Source organism: Tachyglossus aculeatus, chromosome 3 (assembly GCF_015852505.1).
Source record: "Tachyglossus aculeatus isolate mTacAcu1 chromosome 3, mTacAcu1.pri, whole genome shotgun sequence".
In the NCBI taxonomy this organism is placed as follows: domain Eukaryota; kingdom Metazoa; phylum Chordata; class Mammalia; order Monotremata; family Tachyglossidae; genus Tachyglossus; species Tachyglossus aculeatus.
The window spans coordinates 27,927,550-27,950,721 of record NC_052068.1 but is presented as its reverse complement, the minus strand read 5'-3'; the positions used below and the strand labels follow the sequence as shown (position 1 = coordinate 27,950,721).

The 23,172-nt window shown below is 43.9% G+C and overlaps 1 protein-coding gene across 1 annotated transcript in view; it reads left to right on the top strand.

Annotated features, from left to right (window-relative positions):
* The first annotated feature begins 3,897 nt into the window (after positions 1 to 3,897).
* The window catches only part of DUSP29 (dual specificity phosphatase 29), a 29,410-nt gene continuing 10,135 nt past the window's right edge, over positions 3,898 to 23,172 (top strand). Inside the window, exons 1-2 of the mRNA XM_038744355.1 lie at positions 3,898 to 4,122; positions 22,573 to 22,793. Coding sequence (XP_038600283.1) covers positions 3,947 to 4,122; positions 22,573 to 22,793 — 397 coding nt within the window. The 5' untranslated portion in view covers positions 3,898 to 3,946. The remainder of the gene's footprint in view (positions 4,123 to 22,572; positions 22,794 to 23,172) is intronic.

The following is a 23,172-nucleotide window of genomic DNA, read 5'->3' as shown; positions in this document are numbered from 1 at the left end:
TATGATTGATTGATTGATTGATTAAGTGGTTACTATGTGTCAAACACTGTTCTAAGTGCTAGGGTACATACAAGTTAATCAGGTGGGACTCAGTCCCTGTCCCACATGGGGCTCACAGTCTAAGTAGGAGGAAGACCAGGTATTGAATCCCCATTTTGCAGAAGGGGAAAATGAGGCAAGGAAAACTTCAGTGACTTGTGCGAGTTCACACAGCAAGCAATTGGCAGATCCGGCATTTGAACCCAGGTCCTCTGACTCTCAAACTCATTCTCTTTCCATGAGGCCATGCTGCTTCTTGGAATCATTCATTCATTCAATCGTATTTATTGAGCGCTTACTGTGTGAATCAGTCAAGCAATCATTGGTTCCTATTCATTCATTCAATCATATTTATTGAGCACTTACTGTGTGCAAAGCACTGTACTAAGTGCTTGGGAAGTACAAGTTGGCAACATATAGAGACGGTCCCTACCCAACAACGGGCTCACAGTCTAGAAGGTGGAGACAGACAACAAAAGAAAACATATTAACAAAATAAAATAAATAGAATAGTAAATATGTACAAGTAAAATAAATAGAGTAATAAATCTGTACAAACATAAATACAGGTGCTGTGGGGAGGGGAAGGATGTAGGGCAGGGGGGATAGAGAGGGGGAGAGGAAGGAGGGGGCTCAGTGTGGGAAGGCCTCCTGGAGGAGGTGAGCTCTCAGTAGGGCTTTGAAGGGAGGAAGAGAGCTAGCTCGGTGGATGTGCGGAAGGAGGGCATTCCAGGCCAGGGGGAGGACATGGGTTGGGGAATGACGGCAGGACAGGTGAGAACTAGGTACAGTGAGGAGGTTAGCGGCAGAGGAGCAGAGGGTGCAGGCTGGCCTGGAGAAGGAAAGAAGGGAGGTGAGGTAGGAGGGGGGCGAGGTGATGGACAGCCTGGAAGCCGAGTGTGAGGAGTTTTTGCCTGATATGTAGGTTGACTGGTAGCCACTGGAGATTTTTGAGGAGGGGAGTAACATGCCCAGAGCGTTTTTGCACAAAGATGAGCACTAGATTAAGTGATTACTGTGTGCACAGCACTGTACTAAGAACCATGCAATAGAGTTTGCTAAGTATGATCCCTCCCCTCAAAGGGCTTGCAATCTAGATCTTAGTTACATCTCAGCAGAAGAGGCAGAGGTATGTGTAGAAGTCACAGGAGAAACAGTTTTCAAATCTCTTCTTGAAAAAAGTTCTCCTTTCCTTTAAAGGAAGAGGGACGACCCCCAAAGTTATTGCTTGTAAAATCCATCAACGATATTCATCGAGTGCTTACTGTGTGCTTGGGAGAGTGCAATACAACAGCGTTGGTACACAAGTTCCCTTCCCATAACAAGCTAAGAGTCAAAAGACAAAAAACCAGGCAACCAAAATTAACTGTTTCTCTCCCTCTTGTGTTCCAAAGTTTTCTTATTGAACAGGAAAGGATCCCAGTGAAAAGCCCAAAAGATAGTTCCAAACCAGAGAACCTAGAAGCCAGATCAATCAATCAATCAATCGTATTTATTGAGCACTTACTGTGTGCAGAGCACTGTACTGAGCGCTTGGGAAGTACAAGTTGGCAACATATAGAGACAGTCCCTACCCAACAGTGGGCTCACAGTCTAAAAGATCTGAGGCCAGCATGGCTTAGTGGAGAGAGCATGGGCTTGGGAGTCAGAAGGTCATGGGTTCTAATTCCGGCTCTGCCACTTGTCTGCTGTGTGGCCTTGGGCAAGCCACTTCACTTCTCTGTGCCTCAGTTCCTTCCTCTGTAAAATGGGGATTAAGACTGTGAGCTCCATATAGGACAGGTCCTGTGTTCAACCTGATTTGCTTGTATCCACCCCAGTACAGTGCCTGGCATATAGTAAGCGGCATAACAAATACCACAATTATTATTACTGTTATTATTAGACCCTGGTCTGTTAGCCCATTGGAAGATATTCTGCAGGGAACTAAGGCCAGTGTTGTCTCTCATATTTCTAGTGTTCACTTAGCTGCAGCAGAAGCACATTGTGTCCTTATGCTTTCTGCAGTGACCCTGATCAGATAACAAAGATGTGTCCAAAATTCACTTTAGCCAAAGAAGTAAACCTTACACAAGTTGGGTAACACAGTCCAGCACAGCCTTGGGAACAGGGCAAAATGGTCTTCTGAACCACATCATTTTTCATTGTCCTGTGACCTTCATTCTTTCATTCATTCAGTTATATTTATTGAGAATTTACTGTGTGCAAAACACCATACTAAGTGCTTAGGAGAGTACAATATAACAACAAACAGGCACATTCCTGCCCACAATAATAATAATAATAATAGTGGCATTTATTAAGCGCATACTATGTGCAAAACACTGTTTTAAGCACTGAGGAAGTTACAATGTGATCAGGTTGTCCCTCGGGGGGCTCACAGTCTTAATCCCCCATTTTACAGATGAGGGAACTGAGGCACAGAGAAGTTAAGTGACTTGCCCAAAGTCGCACAGCTGACAATGGGTTCACATACCCATGACCTCAACAAGCTCAGAGTCTAGAGTGGGAGACATTTTTTAGCATAAATAAATAAATAAATAAATGATGGCTATATACAGATATATACAAACATGCTGTGGGGATGGGAGGGAGGATGAATGAAGGAACAAGTAAGAGCAATGCAGAAGGGAGTGGGAGAAGAGGAGGTGAGGGCTTTGTCAGTGAAGGCTTCTTGTTGGAGATGTGCCTTCAGTAAGGCTTTGAAGTGGAGGAGGGCAATTATCTGACTGATACGAAGATAGGGATGGGGTAGGGATCTGAGGCAGGGATTGTATCGACCGACTCTAGGTATTCTCCCATGTGCTTTCAGCACAGTAAGTGCTCAGTAGAAACCTCTGATTGATAATGAAATAGCAATCACACTTTTCTCTCCTCCTATCTCGTACTTTAGGGCACCTGCCCAACATTTCACAAGCTCAGCATGGTTGTGATTTGTTCCTTAGCTTTGGTTTTTCTGTTTTTTATTAAAACTTTGATTTGCCCAAAACCTGACTTCCTCTAGTTCCTAATTTGTGTGTGCTGTTCCAATACACCTAAGCATGAATACCTACCTATGAGGGTGTAATCCCAAATGAGTCTGTTTTTAGGAATGGAGAATAAAAGATTGCCTTTTCCGCTTGATTCCCCCTCTTCCTTTCATTTTGCTTCCTGCGGCTTTAAAGATGGGTTACATGCACAAAAGGCAAGGTGCCTCCTGGAATCCCATCGCGGGGCGGGGGGAGACAGCTGGCTCTATCCAAGCTGAAGTTGGGGAAAAGGAAAACAAGGCCCAGAGGAAGGGGAAGAAAAACAGGAAAATAGGCGGGAAGCTACCCCTCTGGGAGCGAGCTGGGAGGCAGCGGACACCCAAAAAGTCTTTGAACCAACTCCAACCAGCTCCTCAGGATAGGCAAATTGCCTCTGCTTACATTATGTAAATGATGTAAATGTAAATGACAGTCTTTTAGACTGTAAGCCCACTGTTGGGTAGGGACTGTCTCTATATGTTACCAACTTGTACTTCCCAAGCGCTTAGTACAGTGCTCTGCACACAGTAAGCACTCAATAAATACGATTGATTGATTGATTGAGATCCTTCAAATTGTTTAGCCAAAGATGGAGGTGGGGGGGCGTCTAGAATGTTCAGAATTGACGATTAAACTGCCAATAACAGTTTCCTTTTCATTCTCATCTGAGAAGCCGGTGAGTTGTTGGTGGGTAGGCTGGGAGAGGAGAGAGGCGGGGCAGGGAGCGCTAGGCTTGAGTTGGTATGTGCCAAGCACTGTGTTAAGTGTTGGGGTAAATACAAGATGTCCAACTCCACCCCAGATTCCTTGCCTCTTTTCTGAGAGATTTGCTTTCCCAACTCTGTTCCCTCGACAGTTTGAGTTCAGAAAACGTAAACGGGAGATCTCTCGGCACAAATATGTGTTCAGGAGAGCGGAAGACCAGTCTGAAGAACACGTATGGGCCTGTCCAGGCGGATTCTGAAGAGGATTACCGCACCCCAGGGGCGTTTGAACTGGAGCGTCTCTTCTGGAAAGGCAGCCCCAAGTACTCTCATGTCAACGAGGTCTGGCCCAAGCTCTACATTGGAGATGAGTAAGTGGACTTCCCCAAATCCACCTTCAAATCAACCTGTCAGTCCTGGATGACAAACCCCATTTCCCTCTAAAGGAGAACCCCCAACATGAAAGAATCCACCTGGTCTGACATTGTGCACAAACAGATTATTTGAAAACCACGATGGCCCAAACTCAGATCACATTTTCTAATGTCCTTGAGGCATTTATTTTATTTGTACATATTTATTCTATTTATTTTATTTTGTGAATATGTTTTGTTTTGTTGTCTGTCTCCCCCTTCTAGACTGTGAGCCCGCTGTTGGGTAGGGACCGTCTCTAGATGTTGCCGGCTTGGACTCTCCAAGCACTTAGTGCAGTGCTCTGCACACAGTAAGCGCTCAATAAATACCATTGAATGAATGAATGAATGAATGAATCCTAACCAAAATGGGAGGTGGAAACACAGGTTCGGGCAGAGCTGAGGGTACTTCAGGCCCTTTCTGCTCCCAACACCACTTCCAACAGACCAATGACGGGTGAATCAATCAATCAATCAATCGTATTTATTGAGCGCTTACTATGTGCAGAGCACTGTACTAAGCGCTTGGGAAGTACAAATTGGCAACACATAGAGACAGTCCCTACCCAACAGTGGGCTCACAGTCTAAAAGGGGGAGACAGAGAACAGAACCAAACATACCAACAAAATAAAATAAATAGGATAGAAATGTACAAGTAAAATAAATAAATAAATAAATAGAGTAATAAATATGTACAACCATATATACATATATACAGGTGCTGTGGGGTGTGATGTGAATGGTGGAGGCAGCTGTGTGGCCGGATGAGGTGGCCACAGTCAGGAAATCCACTCTGCCCCTTTTCAATGGTGCTCGACATCAAAAGACTTCCTAGTCATGAAACATTGTTTCTTTGCTGTTTCCAATCTCTTTGAGAGGAAACAAGCCTAGACCTAAGTAACCCGGAGCCCAGCCTCTAGGCATCCTACCAACAGATGTTGACTTTCACGTTCCAAAGGGACAATCTTCCCAGCTCATCTTCTACCTCCTTTTCCATCTCCCACTTCAGCTTCAATCCTAACTCTGTTGCTTGCCTCCTATGTGACCTTGGGCAAATCACTTAAATCTTCTCTGTGCCTCAGTTCCTTCTTCTGTAAAGTGGGGATTCAATAGCTGTTCTCCCTTCTACTTTGACTGTGAGTCCTGTCCGGGGCAGGGACTGGTTCTGAACTGATGATTCTGTTTACGCCAATGCTTAGTACAGTGTTAGGCACATAGGAAGCTCTGAACAAATTCCCCAGTCACTGATACTATCTCAACAACACTACCACCTTTATCCCTCATGGGGGTGGGGAAGAAATAATCTATGGCTATCTGGGCGTCTATTTTTAATGAGTATTTTGCCATCTATTTCCAAGTGAAAATTGTCCAGTTCTCAGAATTTGAGGAATGAGTCTGGTAGTACTGATCAGTGTAGTGGCATTATTTATAAACATTAATTAGGGGCTGCAACTAAATAGGAGAGCCTTCCTAGAAATCTAAAGGATTTCTCTTGGAAACAGAGTTTTGTCTGGCGCGGAAAAGCTCTTGAAGGGTTTCCCATGGATTGATTACACTGGTGATCAATCAGTCACTTGAGGGAAGCAGTGTTAATAGAGCACGAGTCTTGGAGTCAGGAAGATCGGGTTTCTAACCCCAGCTTTGCCACTTATCTGCTGTGTGACCTTGGGCCTCAGTGACCTCATCTGTAAGATGGAGATGAAGATGGTGGAAAATGGGCTGAGTCCAATTTGATTAGCTTGATTACCCTGTGCTTAGGTACAGTACTTGGCACATAGTAAGCACTTAACACAGAGCATACAAAAAAAAAAAGGAAAAATCAGGTTCTTAGCCACTGGGCTCTGGGATTCTTCTCTATGGCTACAATGAATTTAATGCATCAATCTATAAAGAATTATTATTGTGTCACAAAGACTTTTTAAGGAGCAAGGACAGAAGAAACTCTCGGCTTCAAGGCTCTCCATCACCTCGCCCCCTCCTACCTCAGCTCCCTTCTTTCCTTCTCCAGCCCAACCCGCACGCTCTGCTCCTCTGCCGCTAACCTCCTCACTGGGCCTCATTCTCGCCTGTCCCGCCGTCGACCCCCAGCCCACGTTCTTCCCCTGGCCTGGCATGCCCTCCCTCCACACATCCACCAAGTTAGCTCTCTTCCTCTCTTTGAAGCCCTACTAAGAGCTCAGTTCCTCCAGGAGGCCTTCCCAGACTGAGCCCCCTCTTTCCTCTCCCCCTCCCTGTCCCCCCCGCCCTACCTCCTTCCCCTCTCCACAGCACCTGTATATATGCTTGTACAGATTTATTACTCCATTTATTTTACTTGTACATATTTACTATTCTATTTATTTTGTTAATGATGTGCATCATTATTGCTGATGATGTGCATCATCGTTATCATCATTGTTGCCAACTTGTACTTCCCAAGCGCTTAGTACAGTGCTCTGCACACAGTAAGCGCTCAATAAATACGATTGATTGATTGATTGATTGATCTAGCTTTACTTCTATTTATTCTGATGACACCTGTCCACATGTTTTGTTTTGTTGTCTATCTCCCCCTTCCAGACAGTGAGTCCATTGTTGGGTGGGGACTGTCTCTATATGTTGCCAACTTGTACTTCCCAAGGGCTTAGTACAGTGCTCTGCACACAGTACATGCTCAATAAATATGACTGAATGAATGAATGAATGAAAGAAAGTTGAACAACTCCAACTATTAAAAGGAGGGGTTAAGGGAAGTAGTTATTTTGAATGTTTTTATTCCATCCGGATTAGTCACCTATGCTGTGCTCAGCTCAGCACACTATATATACATATAAGGAGAATAATAATTGTGGTATTTGTTAAGCGGTGACTACTTGCTAAGCACTGCACTAAGCGCTTTGGGTAGATACAAGATCATCAGGTCCCACATGGCGCTCACAGTCTAAATAAGAGGGAAAACAGGTATTGAACCCCCACTTTTCAGGTGAGGGAAATGAGGCACAGAGAAGTGAAGTGTCTTGCCAAGTTCACACAACAGATAAGTGGCAGAGCTGGGATTAGAACCAAAGTCCTCTCACTATCAGGTCCATGCTTTTTCCACTGGGAATGAGCAAAAACAGGATACCTAAACAGGTGTTTGGGGTGGAATTCTGAAAGCAAAATTGTAAAACAAAGTTTCAGACGATGCTGCATCCCACCTGAAAACTGGGAATTAGTTGCCAAGGACAGACTAGCATAGAGTACTGCTATCAAGACTGGAGTGTTAGTAATAGTATTATTGTATTTGCTAAGCGCTTAGTCTGTGTCAAACATTGCTCAAACTGCTGGAGTAACCACGTGAGTCATGGGGCTCACAGTCTATGTAAGTTTTCATCTCCATTTTACAGATGACAAACTGAGGCACAGAGAAGTTAAGTGACTTGTCCAAGATCACACAGAGTAAAAGCTTTTTGAGTAAAAGTTGTCTAAGAACAAAAGGCAAGGAGGCAAAGGAGGAAACAGCACGAGGGACTGCAAAAATCAGACATAAGAACATGACAAAGGACAATCTTTTTGTGTTTTCAGCACCCCTCCATACTCATAGGTGACTTTCACCAGTCAGTGAAATACACATATTTCTTCACACATACATACATACATTCTCTCTCTCTCTCTCTCTCTCTCTCTCTCTCTCTCTCTCTCTCTCTCTCTCTCTCTCTCTATCTCTCTCTCTCTCTCTCTCCCTCCCTCCCCCTTCAAATGGCCCACAGGACCAGGTTTCAGAATTCTTGAATCAAAGACTATCCAAATTCTCAAAGCCAAACTAAAGCATAGTCATTTTTCTCTAAAGGAACATAAATTAAAATGACTCCATGTCAGCCCAGAACTCATTATCTCTTGAAGTGATTGTCATTCAAGTTTCAGTTTCTGGGAATCTCCAGGGCAGTCATTCCCTTTCCTGGCCATTCAGTCAGTCAGTCAGTCATATTTTTCGAGTACATACTGTGTTCAGAGCACTGTACTAAGCACTTGGGAGAGCACAATATAACAATAAACAGAGACATTCTCTACCCCACCCAACTCTGGCCCTCCCTGGTTTCTAGCACTTGGTTTGCTTGTTTCCCTTCTCTGCACCCAAACACATCTTCCTGTCAACCTCCCTCCATTCTCTTTCTAGTCTTTTTACTTATTTATTTTTTCAAAATAGCTCTAACACTACTAGGTTTCACCAGAGAACTTACTGCTGATGACAATACCACTCTGGCCCCTTTCATGATTTGGGATCTCCCCTTCTGGGACCCAAAGCGAGAGGAGAACCAGGGCTAGGTGGGGTGCAATGGGAAAAAGTAGGCATCGGTGACAGCTGGGTATATGTAATTATCATTTTGGAATCAGATGCACCACAATGGCCAAATATCTGAAATTCTGACTCTAGAGTGTGTTTCTTCACTGCTTGTAAAACTCTTACAGCTTGACCTAGCCACCTCCAAAATCTTTATAATCTTGTGTTGCTAATGAGCCAAACCACCATCCAAAATAACCCAGATAATTAAATTGAGTTTTGACTCCCTGGAGAAGCCATATAGACATTGAGGGTTGAGTAGTGTAATCAGATACAAAATACCCAAGTTATTCAGAGCAGTTGTGCTAATGACTCAGACATCAAAGGTTAAGAGGGGAAAGGTAGCATCATTTTCCAACTGAAGGACAACTCTACTACCATTACTAATGAGTAGGTTATATAAAGAATACAATTAACTCTCAAAATTCAAGCTTCTAATGTAATCCACACTTCCAAGTTTTTAATTTATCAAGATACTTCTCAGCCCCAGATTCTTTTTACTATGGTATTTGTTAAATACTTACTGTGTGTCAAGAATTGTTCTCTTCCTCCTCCTTCTTGTCCTCCACCTCCTCCTTGTCCTCCTCTCCTCATCCTCCTCCTTGTCATCAACTCAAGGGAGACTGAGAAATCTCCTCTGTGAGTCTTGAAATAAGATATATTTTCATCTCCTCTCCTAGACTGTATGTAAAGTGTTTCTCAAATGGCAAGGAAATGACATCTCCAGGTTCTTTCCATCCTTAAAATTCTGTGATTTAGGACATCTTTGCATCTGGTGAACTCAGTAACTGAAATGAGAGAGAGAAACTTAGTCAAATGTAGGTGCTTATGTTTCCAAAATGGCACCATCAGTGCTTACCTGTGCAGCAGGGTATTAAGTTTAGTAATCTCCATCATCAACCACCTAGGGGAATCAAGAGATTTCTCTTCATCTTTTCCCATTCGGATCTTCAGAAAGCCCACTCACCTCCATTTGTTTAAGCTAATCTCTATCCATGTTAGTGTATATTTCATCTATTTGAAGCTAGGCTGCTTTTTCTGACCTTTCTGTGCCCCCCCCCCGACCTCTGACCTATAGACTGACAATTCTCTCCTATCACTATTAGAACTGAAGGACCGCCATCATCATCATCAATTGTATTTATTGAGCACTTACTCTGTGCAGAGCACTGTACTAAACGCTTGGGAAGTACAAGTTGGCAACATATAGAAACAGTCCCTACCCAACAGTGGTCTCACAGTCTAAAAGACAGTCTAAAAGGCCACCTACCAACAGATCAGAAGTCTGTCGGAGAAGCAGTGTGGCCTAATGGATCGAGCACAGGCTTGAGAGTCAGAAGGGCCTGGATTCTCATCCCAGCTCTGCCACTTGTCTGCTGTGTGCCCTTGGGCAAGTCACCTCACTTCTCTGGGCCTCAGTTACCTCAACTGTAAAAATGGGGATTAAGACTGGGAGGCCTATGTGGGACAGAGACTTGTCCAACCTGATTACCATGTATCTATCCCAGTGCTTAGAACAGTGCCCAGCGCATCGTAAGGCCTTAACAGATACCATGAAAAAGTCCAACTAAAACTCTCCATTTGCAGGTCAACAAGGTAGCACGCTACTGGTTTTTCTAAAGAAAATGAGATATGTGTGTAGTTCCCTATCTCTTTTTTTAGCATAGATGACCCCAGATTTCCCATTCGGCTAAGTGCCATTGGCTTTTTACTATGGTCTCTTCTGGCTTTCCCAGTGAAAGTCTTCATCTTTAAATGACGTCGAGTCGTTTAACAATTACTTATAATAATAATAAGTATGGTATTTGTTAAGTGCTTACTATGTGCCAGGCACTGTACTAAGAGCTGGGGTGGATAAAAGTAAATTGGATTAGACACAGTCCCCGCTATGGGTCGTTTCTGACCCACAGTGACTTTATGGACACACCCTTTTCAGAATGTCCCATCTTCCGTCATTAAGTCATTCTGGTATGTGTAATAATAGAGTTTTTCTTGGTAAAGATACGGAAGCAGTTTACCATTGCCTTCTTCCACACGGTAAAAACTTGAGGCTCTGCCATTGTCTTTGATCACTGTTTTGATCACTTGATCATCCACCTTTGACTATTTCCCATGCCGCTGCTGCCCAGAAACAGGTGAATTGACTTTGTCTGATGCTTTGGCTTAGACCTTTCCATTATGGGCAACTCTATATGACTTAGCTCTAAGCTTCATCAATATACCCAAATCCTCTGCTACAATAAGGTGTTGATTCAGAGGAGAGCCAGTGAAAATAGAGAGGAAAAATCTCTCCCACAAAAACTCATACTTTGTGAATAATTGTCAAGTCCAGAGGCCATTTATGTCAGGTATGTTTATTAATAATAATAATAGTTATTATTATTATTATTATTGTGGTATTTGTTAAATGCTTACTTGTGCCAAGCACTGTTCTAAGCACTGGGGTAGATATAATAATCATAATAATAATAGCATTTGTTAAGTGCTTACTATGTGCAAAGCACTGTTCTAAGCGCTGGGGAGATACAAGGTGATCAGGTTGTCCCGGGGGGGCTCACAGTCTTAATCCCCATTTTACAGATGAGGGAACTGAGGCCCAGAGAAGTTAAGTGACTTGCCCAAAGTCACACAGCTGACAAGTGGCAGAGCCGGGATTTGAACCCACGGCCTCTGACTCCAAAGCCCATGCTCTTTCCACTGAGCCACGCTGCTTCTTGGATGCTGTTTAGCATCCTCTCAGCTTGTCTCTACTTCAGTATTTTAACTCTAGATATAGATGTCGGTCACTCCATGCATTGAACAAGGCTTTGAAAACACATATTGGATGGTAATTATTGAAAGCCAGCGAAGCCTTGACCCAGACATTCAATCCAGCTCAGACTTCTCAGTCCTTTCGTGTCACGGTTTCACCGCAGAAGCGGCCAGAAGCAAAAGAAAGCTCCGAGAGGCTTTTTCAGTCCCCAGGTAATGAAAGCCTCACACTGAATGACCTGTTTTCAGCTCTTGTTGTAAATTTTCCATTAGATATTAATCTTCTAATTTTAATTTAATTAATTTTCATTTTAATTTAATTCTAATTTTAATCTTAGGAACCAACCCAAAGCATTGAGGGAAGAACCCTTAGAGAAGGGGTGGTGCCATCTTTCATTTAGTGCAGTTGGGATAAGAACATGAGTAAATATTGTGATGGAGGAAGTGTAAAGTTCACACATATAAAAGCCTGAGCTCCTGATTCCCAAAGTCAGGGTACTACCCAGGAGTGGCCTGGCCACAAACTTTAGCTGCCTATGTTCCCCTCTAGACTGTAAGCTTGTTGTAGGAAGGGAACATGTCTACCAATTCTGTTGTACTTTTCCACGTGCTTATTATAGTGCTCTGCACACAGTAAGTGGCCAATAGATACCACTGATTGACTGATAGATGCTCCCTTTCCTTTCCCCCCAATGACGCTGCCCTTTCCACTCCATTTTACAGATTCCCAGCTCAGGAGATCGGTAACTAGCCATCATGCTCAGCTAGTTATGCTAAAGTTACCCTCAACAAAAACAATATTGAATCTGTGAGCCCCCTTTTAGACTGTGAGCCCACTGTTGGGTAGGGACTGTCTCTATATGTTGCCAATTTGTACTTCCCAAGCACTTAGTACAGTGCTCTGCACATAGTAAGCGCTCAATAAATACGATTGATGATGATGATGATGACCTGTCAGTAGTCAGCTCCTCTGGTCAGATTTCTCCAAAATGATCTATGTTCTAAACCCAAGTGAAGCAGCGAATGATGGAAGAAAAGCCACTCTAGAAATTGAAGGAGATTTTATGATTAACTTTTTCCTAAATCCTTCCCCAACCTACAGGTTTGCTCTGATTCGCCCTTCCTTTCCCAATCTCTCCAACATAGCTTGCAAGGGAATCCACGATCTCAGCCATAGCTAAACCCCCATTTTAGCAGCTAGGATTTCCTTAAGTTTTTTTAAAGGAACTTGCTAAGCACTTATTATGTGCCAAACACTGTACTAAGCTCTGGGGTAGATACAAGATAATCAGGTTTGACATAGTCTCTATCCCATACGGGGCTCACAGTCTAAGTAGGAGGGAGGAAGATTAAAACTCCATTTCATTTTACAGATGAGGTAACTGAGGCACAGAGAATTTAAGTGACTTGCCCAAGGTCACCCAGAAGATAAGTGGCAGATTTGGTTCCCTCCCATTAGTCCCATAGGTCTTGAATAGTAGCAGTAGCAGTGGTATTTATTGAGTTCCTACTTTTACCAAATCTGGAAAATCCAAAGAATACATGGAATAGGGAGATAACTCTATATTCAAGATCTTTGTGGATAGGTTACAGAAAGGCCTATCAACCTACAAAAAAGCAAGTCCCTTTCCAGTGTCTTGGTGACAATTCAAGGAGTATCCAGGCTGTATCTGCCACTTATATTAAAGTGCTAATCTGTTCAGGAGCTGATTTCTTGGGTCACCAAAAAATTGCAATGCTGACAGTTCCTGTCGTCATCAGCATCTCATGCCTGATGTCAGCTCAACTCTCAGAGGCTGATGTATCTATCAAGAAAGTCCCTTTGAATTCCTCTTTCTCCTGACTCAAAACCACCATCCAGGCAGACTGTCAAAGCCTGGGATAGCTTCTGTTCCATGAAATAAGCAAGTCTGATGTTACAGCCCAGACCAGGAATACAAAATGAAAGCATGGCTGAAGCAGCTCAAACACGATGATTCCTCAGCACAGAAAGCCACAGAGGACTGGGGTGAACTATTCCACTCAGCTCATTATGTGGTGAAAGAGAAATATTCTATCATATACTACATCAGCAACCCCCAAAGAAAGGACAAGGGAACCCTGAAACCACAACCCTAAACAAAAATAAAATCCATCCTCTGTTTTTTTTTTGAAAAAATTCTCCAGTTCTCAAATCCATTTTAGGAGAAGACAACCTGTGCCAAGAGCCTGACAACTTACATGTCAATAGGAACTTAGAAGGGTGGATCTCAGATCCCCGAAAAATAAAGTTTGCAGATCTACACTCCACCTGTAGTTGTACAGCTGAGATTGTCTAATCAGGCACAGTAAGTATTGGCAGATCTACCTCTTCTCTACTCAGCCCTCTTTCTCTTGTTTCCCTTTAACATATTCAAGCTTCAGCTAGTTGGCATTTTTGGAGCTGGAGTGCCGGTGCCAAGCTAGTAGATTTCCCCGCTTCCCTGAAACGGAGGAGGCCAGCTCCAGAAGTCGAAAAGAAACTAGAACAAGAGTGATTATATCTTCACTACGAAATAATATCTTCAGAGTACTGTCATTCTTCACCATGATCAGGATGCATATTCCAGGTTGTCTTAAAGTAGCATTTTAAAAATCTGAGAGAACTTAAACCCTCCCTGCCCTGAAGTTCCAGGGATGAAGGAGACAGAACTTGTTGGTGATGTGGAGGGAGGAATGGTACACAGAAGACTGGTGGTTGGTTCCCAAGCAAGGTCTTTTAGGGTCACTGCTAATGGAGCCACAAACACAGGATGGCAACCACAGATCATATCTATTCTTCAAGACTGCACCACGTTTGAGAGGTGGGAGATGTGGCAAAGCGGTGCCTCTAGTGAGTAAGTGCAATCATTAGATAAGCAGAAGGTGAAGGGGCACATGAGGAAATAAATAAAAGGCCGCTTAACATCACTTCCATCTCGGGAGATGCTTGCCCTTTTCGGGCAGAAGCTGACTCTCAGCAGCACGCAAGAGAAAAGTAAACCACTTCCGAGAAAGGCAGTGAATTTGTAGCTTCAAAATCTATTCCTGGAATTTGAAATCAACTAGAAGAGAGGAATCAAGGGATGACAGCAGAGCTATTTTTGTTCTTCAATGTTTGGTGAGGAGGTGGATCAAAGTTGGGCACTATGAATTGCTCTCTCATTTGATGCATGAACTCTTAGGGGCCCCAGAGTCAATAGGGTTTCAGGTAATAATAATGATGGTGTTTGTTAAGCGCTTACTAGGTGCAAAGCACTGTTCTAAGCACTGGGAGGGGTACAAGGTGATCAGGTTGTCCCACGTGGGGCTCACAGTCTTCATCCCAATTTGACAGATAAGGTAACTGAGGCACAGAGAAGATAAATGACTTCCCCAAAGTCACACAGCTGACAAGTGGCAGAGCCAGGATTAGAACCCATGACTTCTGACTCCCAAGCCCGTGCTCTTTCCACTGAGCCATGGTATGTTGGTGGGGAGGGTGAGTTGGAGGGTGGGGGGGTTGGAAGGAGGAGGTTCTAGAAAGTCTTAAAGAAAAGCTAATAGAATGGGATGCAGACTGTTCTTCAATCTTTATTTAATTAAAGATTAAATATCTTTAATTTGGTATTTAAGTCCATGCAGATGTAAGTCTGAAAGAATTGAATGGAAGAAAAATGATCCAGAGATAGTGTAAAATCTTCTCACAAGTGTTTACTAATGATAATGGTGTTTGTTAAGTGCTTACTGTGTGCCAAGCATTGCACTTGGTGCTGGGGTACAAGATAATCAGGTTGGATCCAGTCCCCATCCACACGGGGCTCACAGTCTAAGAAGGAAGGCTAACAGCTATTGAATCCCCATTTTACAGATGAGGAAACTCAGGGCAAGAGAAGTTAAAAGTGACTTGCCCAGTTCACACAGCAATCAAGTGGAGGAGCCTGGATTTGAACCCAGGTCCCCTGACTACTAGGCACGTGCTCTTTCTATTAGGCCACAAACTACAGAAATGTGACAATGGGAGGCAGGAGAGAGTGGAGGATTGCTGATGAGGAAATTGAGCAGAATGATGAAATAACTGATTCCGCGTTACCAGAGAGGGAAATGAATGAGCAGGCTTTCAGGGCTCAAGCTATGGCAGGTGTCTGCTCTAGAGGCCCAACTGTAGAAGAGGTTCTAGATTGCTGTAAAAATGGAAGGGAAATCTTAATGATACCCCTCAAAATAAACAGTGGGTTCACATTTTGATGCTAAACCCCCTGTTACGACCAGAAATAAAAACACTGATCTTCCCTCAAGAAATATATTTTTCCATCCTTCTAAAATCTTTACAAATTAAGAGCTCTTAGGTTGCCCGAGGGAATGGATCTGGATGTATTTAATGTTTGGAAAAAAGGAACAAGGACGTGGGAGCCATTTTGGGCCAACATCAGGGAAGGCTGCATTTCTCCACCCCACCAAAATCAGGCAACAAACCTGAGATCCCATAAATGCAGATGAACATAGAGAATGAGGATTTAGCGGAAAGAGCTCATTCATGCTCTCTATCCATCGCCCCCCAATTCCAGGCTGGCGGGTTTTCAGGGAGAAGGATTGAGATCGCTAGTAGGACAGATGAAAAGGTTTCTTTTCCAGTAGTACAATTAAACCACTGAGCCTGGATCCAACAGCCTTGGAGAAGAAATGCTTATAAGCCCCCACACACTCATCAGTGTCGGGCATTCGGTTGCGCTTATTTTGTTGAACTCCTACTATAAGAGGAGATTATCTCTGGCCTAAGGTACTCCCTTTTCCTCCATAAAGGATCTCTATTGAAACTTGGTGGATTCTTCCAAGTCAGTTGGACATGAAAGGGCCAGGGATGGAAATTTGCCTTTACCTGACAACTTTCAATCTGTTCCTTGACCAGAGAAGCATCAGAATGCTCATAAAATTGTAAGGGAGACAGCAAAGCCTAGAGGAAAGTGACAGGACTGGAAATCAGGAGTTCTAGTCCTGGCTCTGCCATTAGCCTGTTGTGGGATCTTGGCCAAGTCAATTAACCTCTCTGAGCTTCACCTGTAATATAAGGATTAGATGTTCTTCCTTCCATGTAGCTTGTGAGCCACAAGGTGGGAAAAGGACTGTGTCCAATCTGATTATTTTGTATCTATACCTTTTTTAAAAAAATGGAATTTGTTAGTGCTTACTATCAATCAGTTGTATTTATTGAGCGCTTACTGTGTGCAGAGCACTGTACTAAGCGCTTGGGAAGTACAAGTTGGCAAGATATAGAGACAGTCCCTACCCATCATCATCATCATCATCAATCGTATTTATTGAGCGCTTACTATGTGCAGAGCACTGTACTAAGCGCTTGGGAAGTACAAGTTGGCAACATATAGAGACAGTCCCTACCCAACAGTGGGCTCACAGTCTAAAAGGGGGAGACAGAGAACAAAACCATACTAACAAAATAAAATAAATAGAATAGATATGTACAAGTAAAATAAATAAATAGAGTAATAAATATGTACAAACATATATACATACATACAGGTGCTGTGGGGAAGGGAAGGAGGTAAGATGAGGGGGATGGAGAGGGGGACGAGGGGGAGAGGAAGGAAGGGGCTCAGTCTGGGAAGGCCTCCTGGAGGAGGTGAGCTCTCAGTAGGGCCAGGCACTAGTGCCTGGTTACTTACTAGTAACTTACTTACTTACTAGTGCTTACTAGTGCCAGGCACTGTTCTAAGCACTGGGGTAAATATAAGGTAATCAGGCAGGACACATTCCATGTCCCACATGGGACTCACAGTTGTAATCCCCATTTAACAGATGATGTAACTGAGACACAGAGAAGTTAAATGACTTGCCCCAGGTCACACAGCAGACACTTGTCAGCTGTGCGACTTTGGGCAAGTCGCTTAACTTCTCTGGGCCTCAGTTACCTCATCCGTAAAATGGGGATTAAGACTGTGAGCCCCCCATGAGACAACCTGATCACCATGTAACCTCCCCAGTGCTTAGAACAGTGCTTTGCACATAGTAAGCGCTTAATAAATGTCATTTTAAAAAAAGTGTCAGAGGCAGGACTAGAACCCAGCTCCTTCTGGCTGCCAGGCCTGTGCTGTGTCCATAAACTACGCTGCTTCCCTGTGCTTAGCACAGAGCTGGGCACCTAGAGATCACAGAGTCTCTCTTTGAGAACGACAGGACTGTCCCCGAGGAATTGAGTATGGTGCCTGTGGCTTGCATAGTGCTATATGTGAAGTCTTGTCTCCGGTAGCCACATCCTCTCTGGGACACAGAGTGCAATGAGAGAGGAGGGATGCGGAGGAGCACAGCGTTGGAAAAGTGGGGAGGTGCGATCTTGGCCCAAGTTAGTACTCGATAGAGACCAACATTATTGTTACTGAATAAAACTCATTTTTTATGTTGAAATGCCTTTGCAAAATCCAAATTCAGCCACTAATTTTTTTCTTTTACTTGAGGGGCATTCCATTAGAGGTAATTAAGTGCTTAGTACAGTGCTCTGCACACAGTAAGCGCTCAATAAATGTGATTGATGATGATTAGAGGTAGCTTATTTTTCATTTTTTTCAGTCGGGCCCCACTGCAAAATGGCCCCAGTTCCTGCTCAGTGAATTGAGTTATAAGGGCAGGGGCGCTGACTGAGCACACACACGTGACTCGTGAAGAGAATTCTTTCATTGTTTGTCGTACATACACTTAGGGACAAGTCTAAAGAATGAAAACCAGATTTTTTAAAGGAAACAATTGAAGGCAGAAGATGAGCTCCATATACACTGCGGCAGAGCCAAGAGCAAACAGGGGGGGTCTGTCAGCATTTCCTTTCTCCCCGGGCCCCTGTCTTAATCATCTGTTTCCAAATATTTTTAAATGCAAAAATGCCTGCATTTAGACCGCTCTCCATCAATGGACACATTGTGTCTCATCTTGGGTGACGCCGTTTCCCAACACTAGCTGGGACGGGGCCTCTCGGTTCACAGTTGGCTGAAAATGACTAAGGACTAAACACATGTATAGCACACCCAAGTCCGATGGGCCTGTGTAAATACTCCAAAATCACAGCAGATCAGATATTCCCACAAATACTGTTTCAGTACTGGCCCAGGATATCAGCTTTTGTTCTTCCCTGCCCCCCAAAAGTTGCTCTGTTGGGAATATAGACAAATATCTATCGGCGCTATCTCCACTTCCCCTCCAATTCTTTCAACCCTTCAACCCCTTAAAATCTGGAGTTTGTCCACCTCCCTCTGATAATAATAATAATAATGATGGTATTTGTTAAGCGCTTACTCTGTGCAAAGCACTGTTCTAAGCACTGGGGGGATACAAGGTGATCAGGTTGTCCCACATGGGGCTCACAGTCTTAATCCCCCTTTTACAGATGGGGTAACTGAGGCACAGAGAAGTGAAGTGACTTGCCCAAAGTCACACAGCTGACAATTGGCAGAGCCGGGATTTGAACCCATGACCTCTGACTCCAAAGCCCGGGCTCTTTCCACTGAGCCACGCTGCTTCTCTTCTGATGAAATAGGTAGATCTCCCTGGTTACCCGTCTTCTTTCTAGTCAGATCCAGTACCCCTTGACTGACTACTTATTGACCTCAGTGGCCTCTACCACTGTTAACCTCTGACTCCTTTTCATGAGGGGAGCATCAGAAAGGTGTCTTTCATCTGGCCCCAGACATACGCCCAATGTCAATCATCAGGATGATTTAAAATGAATCATCGCCAAACTCCCTTCAAAGCCCTATTGAGAGCTCACCTCCTCCAGGAAGCCTTCCCAGACTGAGCCCCCCTTTTCTCCTCTCCTCCTCCTCCCCTCCCCATTGCCCCCCAGCCCTACCCCCCTTCACCTCCCCACAGCGCTTGTATATATTTGTACATATTTATGACTCTATTTTCTTTGTACATATTTATTACTCTATTTTATTAATGATGTGTATATAGCTATAATTCTATTTATTCTGATGGTATTGATACCTGTCTACGTGTTCTGTTTTGTTGTTTGTCTCCCCCTCCTAGACTGTGAGCCCGTTGTTGGGTAGGGACCGTCTCTATATGTTGCCGATTTGTACTTCCCAAGCACTTAGTACAGTGCTCTGCACACAGTAAGCGCTCAGTAAATATGATTGAATGAATGAATGAATGAATGAATGAATTTAACCTGTCGATCTGTCATGACCTTCCCCTGCCATCTAATTAATTCATCCAGACTGAGCCCCTTCCTTCCTCTCCCCCTCGATCCCCTCTCCATCCCCCCCAGCTTACCTCTTTCCCTTCCCCACAGCACCTGTATATATGTATATATGTTTGTACATATTTATTACTCTATTTATTTATTTATCTTACTTGAACATATCTATTCTATTTATTTTATTTTGTTAGTATGTTTGGTTTTGTTCTCTGTCTCCCCCTTCTAGACTGTGATCCCGCTGTTGGGTAGGGACTGTCTCTATGTGTTGCCGACTTGTACTTCCCAAGTGCTTAGTACAGTGCTCTGCACACAGTAAGCACTCAATAAATACGATTGATTGATTGATTGTCAGCTGTGTGACTCTGGGTAAGTCACTTAACTTCTCTGGGCCTCAGATCCCTCATCTGTAAAATGGGGATTAAGACTGTGAGCGCCATGTGGGACAACCTGATTACCTTGTATCTCCCCTAGCGCTTAGAACAGTGCTTGGCACATAGTAAGCGCTTAACAAATACCAAAATTATTAAATTATTATTATTATTATTGAGCTGCATTAGAGAGAATAATAATAATGATGATAATAATAATTTGGTATTTGTTAAGCACTTACTACTACGTGCCAGGCCCTGTACTAAGTGCTGGGATGGATACAAGTAAATCGGGTTGGACACAGTCCCTGTCCCATATTGGGCTCACAGTCTTTTAATCCCCATTTTACAAGTGAGGTAACCAAGGTCCAGAAGAAGTGAAGTGACTTCCCCAAGGTCATCCAGACAAGAGGAGGAGCAGGATTAGAACCCAGGTCCTTCCAACTCCTAGGCCCATGCTGCATCCACTAGGACATGCACTTCTAGCAGCTCCCTGGTGATCTAAAGGAAAAAAAATATAACTGATGTTTGACCCAATAAGTAGCCATTTTATTCAATAGTATACTACTATTCCGTAGTCTTAATTGGCATCGTTGTGGCTTTCAGTGCCGTGCTTGCATAACCCTGGTGAGCCTTTATTTGTGATTTTGTGTCGCCTGCCGCATAGCACTTATAGCAGTCAATGTGTCAATAAACCTCCAGTATCCAGCCATTACCTTGACAGCTCAATGCCGATGTGTCTTGGGTTCTAATCCTGCCTCCGCCTCGCGTCTGCTGTGTGACCTTGGGGAAGTCGCTTCACTTACCGCATCTGTAAAATCATCAATCGTATTTATTGAGCGCTTACTATGTGCAGAGCACTGTACTAAGCGCTTGGGAAGTACAAATTGGCAACATATAATGGAGATTAAGTGTGTGAGCCCTACGCCAGAAAGGGACCATGTCCAATCTGCCTAACTTGAATCTATCCCAGTGCTTAGAACAGTGCTTGACAAATATTAAGCGCTTAACAAGTACCGTAGTTATTATATCCTGTCCACATGTTTTGTTGTCTGTCTCCCCCTTCTAGACTGTGAGCCCGTTGTTGGGTAGGGACCGTCTCTATATGGTGCCAACTTGTACTTCCCAAGCGCTTGGTACAGTGCTCTGCACAGAGTAAGTGCTCAATAAATACGATTGAATGAATGAACGAAATGGTGTCTTCTGCTCCCAGTTCAGACCAGGTTCTTATACCCTTTCACCAGACGCGGAAATGTCCTGATGTCTACCCACTGGGACGACCGAGAGCACTCGCCCTTCGGCAGGTAGTCACCGGTTAAACAATCCAAGCACCGGTGCTCTTGGCGCAAGCTCCTGATCTCCCTCGTTTGAGACCCTGCTGGGTGTGGGGCGGATGGTCACGCACCCCTGTCTACACGATCCAGCCAAATCTTCAGGGATGGAGCCAAGAACGGGCACATATGGCTGTGGCATGAGGCGTGCGAGAATAGCACCCTCCCTCACCCCCATCCCGCCCCATGGAGGCAGCATGGCCTAGCAGAAAGAGCAGGATTGGGAATCAGGAAACTCCAGTTCCACATTGTTGGGTAGGAATCGTCTCTATCTGTTGCCGAATTGTGCTTTTTGAGCGCTTAGTACAGTGCTCTGCACATAGTAAGCGCTCAATAAATATGATTGAATGAATTCCTGGCTCCACCACTGATCTGCCAGGTGACTTTGGGCAAGTCGCTTAACATCATCATCATCATCAATCGTATTTATTGAGCGCTTACTGCGTGCAGAGCACTGTACTAAGCGCTTGGGAAGTACAAATTGGCAACATATAGAGACAGTCCCTGCCCAACAGTGGGCTCACAGTCTAAAAGGGGGGGACAGAGAACAAAACCAAACATACTAACAAAATAAAATACATCTCTGTGTCTTGGTTTCCTCATCTGTAAAATAGGGATAAAATAATTGTTCTCCCTCCTACTTAGAATTTGAACCAAGGGTAGGAGAAGGGCTATGTTTGATCTGATTATCTTGTAATCTCATTCCTCTAGAATGTAAGCTCATTATGGGCATGGAGAGTGTCAGCTAATTCTCTTGTAGTCTCCCAAGAGCTTAGAACAGTGCTCTGCACATAGTAAGTGCTCAATAAGGGTTCCCTCATCTTTAAAAGGGGAATTATTACTCTATTTATTTACTACTACTCTATTTACTTTACTTGTACATAGCTATTCTATTTATTTTATTTTGTTAATATGTTTGGTTTTGTTCTCTGCCTCCCCCTTCTAGACTGTGAGCCCACTGTTGGGTAGGGACTGTCTCTATGTGTTGCCAACTTGTACTTCCCAAGCGCTTAGTACAGTGCTCTGCACACAGTAAGCACTAAATAAATACGATTGATTGATGATTGATTGACTGATTGAATTAAGACCGTGAACCTCATGTGGGACAGGGACTCTGTCCAACCTGATTTGCTTGCATCCACCCTAGCGCTTAGTTTGGTGTCTGGCACCTAGTAAGTACTTAACACATGCCATTTTTTATTTAAAAAAAAAAACCAAACTCACGTGGGTTGGGAAAGTGCAATGACTTCAGGACAGTGGCCGCTAAGCAGCGGGAAGGAAATCTCACAGGGTTTTCTCCCTGGTTTTCACTTTCCCAGGTATCTCCTGCTCCCGAGACATTATGTGAGCTATTTAAAATGACTACTGGTGAGGTGGGGGGGAGTCTCACCTGGTCTTCCGGGGAGGCAGCTTAGTTACTGAAATTATTATCTCAATACTGCAATTACTATTATCATCATTATTATTATTATTAACAGGGCTACGGCACTAGATCGATACAACCTGGAGAAATCAGGCTTCACCCACGTCCTGAACGCAGCCCACGGCCGCTGGAATGTGGACACGGGGCCGGAGTACTACAGAGACATGGCTATCGAGTACTACGGGGTCGAGGCGGATGATCTCCCCACCTTCAACCTCAGCGAGTTCTTTTACCCGGCCGCCGAATTCATCCATGCGGCCCTCCAAAGGGACGGAAGTAAGGACCGGGCCACACGGGGCCGTGAATCAGATTTGCTGCCAAGAGCGGGTCTCTAACTCCGGGGGATAGTGCAAATTCAGAGGACTAAAAAGATTTATATGAACAAACCGGCCAGGGAGCCCTGTCACAAAAAGTAGTGACTTTGAAGAGATTATAGGCTACGGTGAGGAGAGTCCGAAATAGGCTGTGATGAGAAATTGTGGGAGCTCTGAATGAGACACTGTTTATTTGGATCCGATGGATAGCAGACTTCAGTCAGAACAACAGCCATCTTCAAAACAGCAGGGGCTTAAGTTTGCTGCCTGAAAAGAGCTGGAGACATTAATGTTTTGATAACTTCCCAGCTTGATCACTACAATTCATTACTTGCTGGCCT